This window comes from Nannospalax galili, unplaced genomic scaffold (genome assembly GCF_000622305.1).
Source record: "Nannospalax galili isolate Female #2095 unplaced genomic scaffold, S.galili_v1.0 scaffold290, whole genome shotgun sequence".
Lineage (NCBI taxonomy): Eukaryota > Metazoa > Chordata > Mammalia > Rodentia > Spalacidae > Nannospalax > Nannospalax galili.
In genome coordinates this window covers 5,923,391-5,934,003 of record NW_008331486.1, presented here as the reverse complement: position 1 = coordinate 5,934,003, position 10,613 = coordinate 5,923,391, and the positions used below count along the sequence as shown (strand labels likewise).

Here is a 10,613-nt window from a genome sequence, read left to right as displayed (position 1 = left end):
GGTCTTTTTGAGACAGGGTCTCCCTGTAGCCCCAGCTGTCCTGGAACTCACTATGTAGACCAGGCTGGCCTTGAACTCACAGGGATCCGCCTGCCTCTGCAGGCGTTGGATTCCCCTGGAACTGGAGTTAGGATGGTTGTTAGCTGGCAATGGAACCCAAGTCCTCTGCAAGAGCAGCCAGTACTCTTAACCACGGAGCCATCTCCAGCCCTGGAAAGCGTCTTCTTTTTTTTTATTTTATTTTTATATTTTGGTCTTTTTGAGACAGGATCTCTCTGTAGCCCCAGCTGTCCTGAAACTCACTATGGAGACCAGGCTGGCCTTGAACTCATAGAGATCTGCCTGGCTCTGCCTCCTGAGTGCTGGGATTAAAGGTGTGTGCTACCACGCCCTGCTTATTTTTATTTTATGTGTATGCATCCACATGGCAGAAAGCTTCTTTTTCTTTCTTTCCTTCTTTTCCTCTCTCTCTCTCTCTCTCTCTCTCTCTCTCTCTCTCTCTCTCTCTCTTTCGTGTGTGTATGTGTAAGTCAGAGATCAACTTGCCAGAGTCATTTCTCTCCTTCTGCCATGTTGGTCTGAGCTGCCTGCTGTGTACACAACAGCATCGTGACAGACCTCTAGGGAGGACGTCAGGTTGCCACCTCTTCCGGAATCTCTAGCTCCTAGGGAGTGTTGCCCACAGACGTTTCATGACTTTTGAGAGTTAATTCAAACAGGCTTTCCCTCCATTACTGAGCTCTTCCCAGACACAGGTGGTCATTTGTTCTGTCCCACCTAAATCAGATGGCCTTGAATGGGAGCCAGGTGTGTGACTTGGGCAGAAGCCAGAGTCCTGGCCTGACCAACTTGGTGTTGCATGGTAGAGTGCTGAAACACCGAAACCTTAGGAAGACTAGTGCTTTATTGTAAAATTATAAGTTACCCCGTTTCAGTTTTCTTTCTTGCTGCTGTGATAAAATACCTTGAAAAAAGCAGCTTCCAGGAGAAAAGGCTTATTTGGCTCACAGTCACAGTCCATCATTTTTGGAGGAAGTCAAGGCCACAGGACCTTAAACCTACTAGCCACATCACATTCAAGGTCCAGAGCAGAAAACAGTGAATCTATGTATGCGTGCTCAGCAAGAGCCTGTGCTTAGGGAAGGGTGGGCCTGCTGGGTGGTCTTCCCACCTCAGTTATAATCACCATAACCCCCCGGGTAACCTTATCTGGGCAGTCCCACAGTGAAACTTCCCAGCTGATTCTAGATTGTGTCATGTTGACAGTGAAAATTAACCACATAACCCTATTATTTTTGTCTGTAGAGAGTGAGCTTAGTTGGTCCCGTTGAGGCAGAGCAGCAACATGACACACTCGGGGCTTTTCCTTAATGTCAAATCATCTGTTCCTTTTTTTTGGTCTTTTTGAGACAGGGTCTCCCTGTAGCCCCAGCTGGCCTGGAACTCACTATGTAGACCCAGGCTGACGTTGAACTCACAGAGATCCGCCTGCTTCTGCCTCCTGAGTGCTGGGATTAAAGGTGTGCACTACCACGTCCGGCCTGTTCCATTTTTCAAAGCGCTATTTGTTTTTCACTCCTTCCAATAATATTTAACACAACGAAGCCACCACTTTGCCAGTGAGCGTTCCCCCACAGAGCAGCAGCTTGCCTTACTTAACGACACTTGCATGTTGTCTCTGGGCTTAGTTGCTGGGGAACAGTCTGGCCATCATTACCTGGTAGGTTGCTGTAACCCTGACCTTTTCCCTGAGTGTGACAGTGAGCAGGCCGCCATCTGGAGCTGCTGCAAGGACCTCATCCATCTCCCTGACCAAGCCAACCCTCATCAGCAGGTCCGTGTGTTGTACTGAAGACTTAGGGGTGTGGTTTGATTGTACAGGGAGCAGGCCGACTGCAGGGGACAGTGCCGTGATGTTTCAGTTCTGTGGTGCTGAACTTGGGCTGTATAGGCAGGGAGGACTGGCTCCCCACTCGGAACCAGTGGGCATGAGGCAGGAGGAAGGCCTCAGTTGGTCAGGAGTGAGCTTAAGACAGGGCTGTTCCTTTCAAGGCTTTGTATGTTGAGCAGTGAGTGACAGATAAAGAAATGGTCTTGGGGTACACGAAGACCTTGCTTGACTTTGCAGGACTGCAGTAAGTTTTCAGGAGGCCAGCTTTGGAGGGCAGGTACACAGGATAATGCACAGAAATTGCAGGCTATGACTTTGTGGGGGCACCTATTGGCATTGTTCCACACAAAACAGTTGTCTTCCTGGACTGATTTTGCTGTAGACCCTGCTTTTCTGCTGCCCAGGGCTGTCACAAGTGCCAGCTGACTCCTCGTTATTGGAAGGGACATGGGCTGGAGTAGCGGTGACATCTTGCTCCTTTGCCAGCCCTTGTGGGACAGCTGAAGGAGCCACTGTTGCTGCCCTCCAGTGCAGATGTCCCCGAGCACAGCTCACCTGGAGCCATGGCAGGCCAGTGTGGTTTTCAGTGTGTGGAGCTAGGGGCACTGGCTGGCCATCTCACTGTTCCCTGTGTCTCTCTGGCTCTCTCTACAGGTTTAAGGGGCTCAAGCCGACTATTATCCTTCTCTCCCGAGGAATTTCCGACGCTGAAAGCAGCTGGAGGGCAGGACAAGGCTGGCAAAGAAAAGGGCGGCTTAGATCTGTCGTATGGGCCAGGACCAAGCCTCCGCCCTCAGAGTAAGTGAATGGCAGTTTTGCACTGGGCCCCTTGGCAACCCCCTTCTTATTTCTGTGCTCCCAGGCAGGGCTCAGCTGCTGGGTATCCCAGCATGGAAAAGGCTGTTCCTGAAATGTGTATCCTCCTGGCTGCCTCTCTGGTCCCCCCTCCCCTCTGCCTCTCTGGTCCCCCTCCCTCTATATATCTCTTATTCTTTGGACTGGGCCTGGCTACTTTCATTTGTTATCTGGTTGCTACACTGGGTGGTCACATCATGGAAGCATGCAGGGTCAGCCATCTTGACCACATACCTGGTCCTCGGTCTGTTCCCCAACCTGGAGAGCTTCTACCAACACTCCTACCCCTACCCCAGTCACATCAGAATGTAGCCCATGTGTGGTGCTGTTGTGGGTGCTCTGCCAGCAGGCCTGGAGTGGTATGAGGTTCTGGTATTCAAGAACCAGGTTTTCTGTCTAGCCTGACCAGGAAGCTGAACTACCCCCTTGATCCAGGTGTTGAAATTCAAGGGGCTTTTGTTTGCTTGTCGCCATCTCTGAGGCCTCACCTGTTGATGGGTACTGATGCCAAGTCAGAAGCACCATCCTGTAAGCTGAGTGTCCACTGTGCCACACTGCTGAAAACAGCAACTTTAGGGGGTATACACAGTGTGTGATTGATGGCTGCTCTGTAGGACTAAAAGGTTTGGAAGTAGAATCAGCTTCTCAGACTGGTTTCTTCTCTTTTGAGAAGATGAAAGATAGGTCCGAGAGGTGATCGTGCCTTGCCCAGGATCACACAGCAAAGTGGGGGTAGACTAGTTGTCCAGCCCTTGTCCGGGCTGTTTTTCTTTTAGGGGTGGCAGCTCCTAACCAGAAGTGGACAGAGAAGGGTCTGGGCTCATTTTGTTCCTCTGTGACCTCCCATACTAGTCCCCTTGAGTACAGTTTCTCTTTGCACAGTTTGAGTTGCATCTGAAAATATTACTGTGCAGTATTTTGAAAAGTGGAGCATGCCACGTCATTGTGATTAGAGCATGTCTAAGTTGTTCCTCTTCTTTTCTATCTGATTTATAAATCTCTTCTTGCGTATGCATAAGAAAAACCAGTCTGTTGGGTTTGGAATGGCCAGGGTTGTAGGTATGTTGGGGGGTCTGGGAGTACCCCTCCTTTGGTAAGGGGGCACCTATAGTGATTTCTATCAGGTGTCACTCCCATGTGGCCACGGGAAACACCTTCTTGTAGAGATAGACAATCTTCAGGTTGTTTATTTTTATTTTGTGTGTGGGTATGGAGGTCAGAGCACACCTTGCTGGGGTTGGTTCTCTCCTACTCTGTGGGACCTAGGGGTCGAACTCAGGTTGTCAGACTTGTCTCCAAGTGCCTTTACCTGCTGAGCCATCACACTAGCCCTGTCTTCAGGTTTTACCTGTGGACTGGGTGTGTGCCCCTTGTACGTCTCACATGATCACACTGTACCAGGGTGAAAGCATCCTGTTTTGTTTATACATGAGTCCATGGTAAGAGTCTTGCAGGCCCCAATGGGAGGAGGCAGTGCTGGCTAAAGGAGTGACCCACGCTGTCTTGATGTCTCTGGCTTCTGTCTTCTGAGAGGGGATGATATCTAGCTGTGGGGAAGCCAGATTGTATTTATATTTGTCCCTCTCTGAGCAGATAGGAGTTTGTATTTCTCAGAAAACCCAACTTCCCTCAAAACATTCTGTCTGTCCCCACTTTCCCTTTCCCTGATAGCACTGATTCATTTGGAGTTTTTTTCTGTTTTCATTGTGACTTTTTGGGGGGATAGAGGGTGATGGAGGCCCCGTGACCCTCAGAGCCTCATATATCTCCCTCCCCTTTCCTCTCCGCCCCTTTTTAATTTCTAGATGTGACAAGCTGGAGGGAGGGCGGTGGGCGAAACATAATTTCTGCCACGTCTCTGAACGCCTCCCCAACTGAGCTGGGCAGCAGGAACTCGAGTGCGGGAGACGGAGCCCCCTCGGCGTGCACCAGCGAGTCTAAGGACCCCTCTCTCCACCCGGCTCAGCCTGTCCGCAAAGGGGCCTCTCAGTTCATGGGACATGCTTACCACCCTCCTACATACCATGACATGCTTCCTGCTTTTGTAAGTCTGTACAGTGCCTTTTCCCCTCAGCTGGATGCTTTCATCCAGCAGAACTGAGCGTTGGCTCATTGGCCACACATCGGCCTGAGCTCCCTCCCCAGGCTCGCTGCTCGAACCAGCTATAAGCCACTCTGCCCTCTTCAAATCTACCACCTTGGGTTTCTACCTCTGGTGACTTGGACATCATTGTAGTCTTGGCTCTTCAGAAAATAGAGAGGCAGGTGTTCCCTGTCTTACCAAAAGGCAGAAATGGGGGTGATGGAGATAGGATTCATCAGCGATTCCCCAGCCTTTCCTCTGTGTGTGTGTGTGTGTGTGTGTGTGTGTGTGTGTGTGTGTTTTCCCATTTCCCACTTTCCAAAATGAATTCTCATTGAACCTATAATTGGGCCATTGCCAGAAAATCTGTTCATTGGTATTGTGTTTCAGATGTGTTCACCACAGTCATCAGAGAACCAGGGTACAGTGGAACGAAGCTCTTTTCCCCTCCCTCAGCTCCGCCTAGAACCCCGAGTTCCTTTTAGACAGTTCCAGATGAACGACCAAGACGGGTAAGGTTGTGGCCCTGTGGCTGCCTGTGTCAGAGTGTGATGGCTCATGCATGACAGTGCTTTGTCCTTTGGAGACCGTAGAGAATTTCCAGGCCTGGTGGGGTAGCGGGCTTTAGGCCTGGCAAGGAGCTTGGTTTATGGCTTTAAAGCCTGGGCAGTACAGGAGTTTGGTGGTGCTATGCAAGTGTCAGTGGGCACATGGATTGCACATGAGGCAGAGCTGCTCTCTAGGATGTTTGTTTATTACATTTTAAAAAATTTTATTATTTTTATTTTATGTGTATGCATGTATTGCCTGCATATAGGTAAGTGAGCCTGTGCCATGCAATACCCTCAGAGGTCAGAAGAGGCTGTCAAATCCCCTGGGACTGGAGTTATGAACAGTTGTTAGCTGCCATGTGGGTGCTGGGATTTGAACCAACCAGTGTTCTTAACCACTGAGCTATCTCTCCAGCCCCAACATTTATTTATTTTATTTTATTTATTTTTTTATTAAGACATAGTCTCACTATGTAGCCCTGCCTGCCTGAAACTTAACAGTGTAGACCACACTGGTTTTGAACTCACAGAGATCTGCCTGCCTCTGCCTCCTGAGTACTGAAATTAAAGGAGTGTGCCACCAAAGCTGACGACTGCATGCTTCTTTTAAAAGGAATTGACACAAATGTTGACTCAACACCAGCCTGAACAAGGCAGAACTTGTTTTTGTTGAAATGACTGTTTCCATCTGTCAGTTAACGTGACTCTTTCATGCTTTTCTGTCTCACCAGGAAAGAAAGGCCAGGCATGACTCGCCCAGTGCGCCCACTGAGGCAGCTGGTGGAGCGGGCACCACGACCCACTATCATCAATGCAGAAAACCTGAAGGGCCTGGATGATCTAGATACCGACGCGGACGACGGCTGGGCAGGTGGGTAGTAGGAGCAACCGCGATCCTGTGGCTCCAGTGTACACTGTTCGTGGCCATGACAGGCCGCAGGAGAGATTTCTGTTCCCTGTGGGTCCTTGAGTGCTCAGATCAGAGGGTATTCCCTGTCCAAGCTGAGTCTTCTTTTGATCTATGCTCTTAAATCTTAGAGCTTAATCTTATGGGAAATTCTGCTATTAAATTTTAAAAAGAACTTTCTGGAATTACTGGCATTCACCACTGTACCTGGCTAGGCACTTTTTTCCCATATGTAGGGTAAACCCAGGGGCTCACACATACTAGGCAAGCGCATAACCCTAAGGAGCTTCCCTCCCCCTTTAAAAAAATATTTATTATTATTATTATTTTTTTATTTCTTGGCCTTTTTGAGACAAAAAAATCATTAATTTTCTGAGTGTGTGTGCGTGCGTGCACACGCATATAAGTGTGCTATGGCATGTGTGTGGTCAGAGAATGCAGTGTGAGAGTTGGTTCTTTCCATCAACTCAGGTCATCGGGCTTGGCACAGGCACCCGTACCCACTGAGCCGTTTCGCTGGCCCAAGCTCCCCACCACCACTTGCTGTGTAGTAAAACCTGACCTTGAACTCTGTGTCTGGACTCAGCCTTCTGAGTGTTGGGATTGTAGGTGTGTGGCACCCACCTAGCTCCCAAGAGCTTTAGGTAATAGAACATTGAACTAAAACACTAAAAAATGCTCTCCCAATTAGCCCTGTCCCCCCTTCAGGATTTTGTTGGCCCTGCTCCTTTATCTCTAACCCTACTCACCCATCCCAACCTGCTTGGTTTCCTTCTGCATTTATTTTGGTTGGTTTCTGATAAATTTTAGTTATATTGCAAAGCATACACTTTGATGGTGCAGTTTTGATAAAAACATACGAATATGCCGGGCGTGGTGGTGCACGCCTTTAATCCCAGCACCCGGGAGGCAGAGGCAGGTGGATCTCTGTGTGTTCAAGGCCAGCCTGGTCTACATAGTGAGTTCCAGGACAGCTGGGGCTACAGGGAGACCCTGTCTCAAAAAAACCAAAACCAACCAAACAAACAAAAATACGCATATATGATAAACATCTACATGAGTATATAGAGTAGCCCCCTCCTGCCCCAATTACTGCTGTTTTGATTTGATTTTAAAAATTTACTTATTTGTGTGTGCGTGTGTGCGCCCCAGAGGTTAAATGGTGTCTCCCTCAATGGCTTTCCACCTAATTTTATTTTTAAAAACTTTTGGATTTATTTTTTAATTTATGTGTGTAAGTATTTTATGTGCATGTATGTAAATGCACCAATGCTGTACACTGCTCATGGAGCCTAGAAGAGGGTGTTGAATCCCCTGGAACTGCAGTTAGAAACAGTTGTTAGCTGCCAGGTAGGTACTGGGAACAGAACCCGGATCCTCTACAAGAGCAGCCAGTGCTCTTAGCCCCTGAGCCACCTCTCCAGCCCTTCCACCTGATTTTATGAGACATGATGTCTCATTGGGATCTGGAACTCATCAATTCTGCTAATGTAGTTGACCAGTGAGCTCCAGGATTCCACCTCTCTCTGTCTTCCTGGTGCTATGGTTACAGGTGTGCACCACTGTGCCTGGCTTTTTATCTGGGTGCTAGGGATTAAATTCAGGTCCTAACGTTTGTATAGTAAGTACTTTACCAGCCAAGTCATCTTTGCAGCCTCTCTTCTGATTGGTTTTACTGCAGTTTAGTTTTGACTCATTCTGTTTTGTTGAGGCACATTCTCATGTGTCCCAGGCTGGCCTTTGGTGCCTGATCCTCGCTCCTGTGCCTCCTGAGGGAGGGGATCCCTGCTGTGCTCCACCCTGTTCTCTCTGGTTCTGGCTATTACAGAACCTCAGCCAAATGGACTCACATAATTTCTGTTTGTCGGATATTTTTATATTCAGCAATATTTTTATATACATTAGTAATTGCCTTTTTTTTTCTTTTTTTTTGGGGGGGGTGGTCTTTTTGAGACAGGGTCTCCCTGTAGCTCCAGAAGTCCTGGAGCTCACTATGTAGACCAGGCTGGCCTTAAACTCACAGAGATCTGCCTGCCTCTGCCTCCCGAGTGCTAGGATTCTGGGATTAAAGGCATGCACCACCATGCCCAGCTAGTAATTGCTTTCTAAAAAAATACTTACTATTTTTATTTTATGTGTATAAGTGTATTGGCTGCATGTGTGTAAGTGCACCTGTATCTTACGATGGCTGAGGAGGTCAGAAGAAGGCATCCAATCCCCTGGAACTGGAGTTACAGATGGTTGTTAGCCACCATGTGGGTGCTGAGAATCAAAAACCCAGGTCCTCTGCAAGAGCAGTCAGTGCTCTTAACCTCTGAGCCATCTCTCCAACCCCAATAATTGCTTTTAACTGCTGTGATATATCAGTATACTACCTTTTTTTTTTTTTTTCCCAGTTCAGAATCATGTCTTTAATACCTGACTCAGGAGGCAGAGGCAGGCAGATCTCTTGTGAGTTTAAGACCAGCCTGGTCTACATAATGAGGCCCTGTCTTTTTTAAAAAATAAAAATTAAAAAAAAAATCACATTACTGGGCTGAAGAGGAGGGGGCTCAGTAATTAAAAGCATTTGCTGCTCTTGCAGAGGAGCCATGTTCAAGTCTCAGCACCCATGTTGGGCAGCTCACAACTGCCTGCAACTCCAGCTCTAGGAGGTGCAACACTCTCTTCTGGCCTCCATGAGCACCTGCACACACATGGCATTCATTCACACAGACACACATATCCACAGAAACAGAATAATATAAAGTAACCTTTTTGAATCACCTTTTGCATCCCATCGGAACGCCTTTTGCCTCCCCTGAGGGTGAACCTGGTGTCTGTTGTCTTAGAATTCTGTTACTTTGGATCTGGGCCCGCCAGGGTTTAGCTTTTATGTGCAACATGATTTGGGGTCCAGATGTGTGTTTCTCTGCACCATTCACTGAGGCTTTTCCCGTTGAATTGGTTCGGCACCTTTGCCAAAAGCCAGTTGACCATGTAAGTCCTGGTCTATTTCTGGATGCCACTGTTTCTGTGGACCAGTTGGCTCACTCTTGTGCTGATTATGGGAAATCTTAAATTCAGAGTGTGAGCTTCCTGCCTTAGTTCTTCTCAGGGTTTGACTGTTCAGATTCTTTCATTTCTATATAAATTTGGGCTCATCCTTGGCAGTATTGACAGAGAGCCTGCAGGCGTTTGGATTAGGGTGGTCTTGTTTCTGTATCAGGATCAGCCACACCTCAGTTTTGAATCTTCAGTTCCAGGAGACTGGGGAATCTGCCAGGTCTCTCTTTTCTCATTGTTCTTTTGAAGTTGTCAATGAAGGGTTTTTTTTTTTTTTTTTTTTTTTGTCTTTTTGAGACAGGGTCTCCCTGTAGCCCCAGCTGTCCTGGAACTCACTATGTAGACCAGGCTGGCCTTGAACTCACAGAGATCCGCCTGCCTCTGCCTCCCAAGTGCTGGGATTAAAGGCGTGCGCCACCACGCCTGGTGATTGAAAGGAATATTTTTAAGATTTATTTTATTTCTACTTATTTCGTTCTCAATTTATGTGTATGAGTGCTGCATGTAGGTGTACCATGTGCACAAAATGAACACAGAAGAGGAAGAGGGTATCGGAGCCTCTGGTACTGGAGGTAAAGACAGTTGTTAGCCACCGTGTGGGTGGTGGCACCCAAACTGGGGTCTTTATAAGAGCAATAGTGCTCTTAACCACTGAGCCATCTCTCCAGCCCCAGTTTATTTTTTAATGGTGTGTGTGTGTGTGTGTGTGTGTGTGTGTGTGTGTGTGTGTATACATGTGAGTGGAGGTGCCATGGAGTCCAGAAGAGGGCATCAGATCCCATGGGGCTGGAGTTACAGGCACTTGTGAACTACCTGATATAGGTGCTATAAACCTAACCTGGTTCCTCTGGAAGAGTAGCTAGTGCTCTTAACCACTGAGGCATCCCTTCAGCCCCAGTGGAGAGAATTTTAATGTCTAATTTTATTCGTGAATGAAGTCCTGCTTGGCATGTACAAGGCCCTAAGTTCAGTTGATGTACCACAAAAACAAAATAAAACAAAAAAGCCAATAATGGTGGTCCATTCCTACATCCAAGCTGTGGGGCTGCTAAGGCTAGAGGCTCACTTGAGACCAGCCTGGGCAATACAGCAAAGTCTTGTCTCTTCAAAACGATAATAGGGGATGGGGATGGGGATGGGGATGGAGCTCATTTGCTAGAGCGCTTGCCTAGCATGCCGGAGGCCTTGGATTCACCACCACCACCACCACCACCCCTGCCCCACCATTGAAATTTGACATGGTGGCACATGCCTATAATCCCAACACTTAGGAGGTAGCAC

The 10,613-nt window shown here is 48.0% G+C and overlaps 1 protein-coding gene across 9 annotated transcripts in view; it reads left to right on the top strand.

Annotated features, from left to right (window-relative positions):
• Prrc2b (proline rich coiled-coil 2B) overlaps positions 1 to 10,613 on the top strand; it is a 66,798-nt gene that overhangs the window by 9,582 nt on the left and 46,603 nt on the right. For all 9 annotated transcript variants that reach the window (XM_029560019.1, XM_008825617.2, XM_008825598.2 and 6 more), the window contains exons 5-8: positions 2,546 to 2,689; positions 4,552 to 4,790; positions 5,220 to 5,341; positions 6,112 to 6,251. In XM_029560019.1, the coding sequence (XP_029415879.1) occupies positions 2,546 to 2,689; positions 4,552 to 4,790; positions 5,220 to 5,341; positions 6,112 to 6,251 (645 nt within the window). The remainder of the gene's footprint in view (positions 1 to 2,545; positions 2,690 to 4,551; positions 4,791 to 5,219; positions 5,342 to 6,111; positions 6,252 to 10,613) is intronic.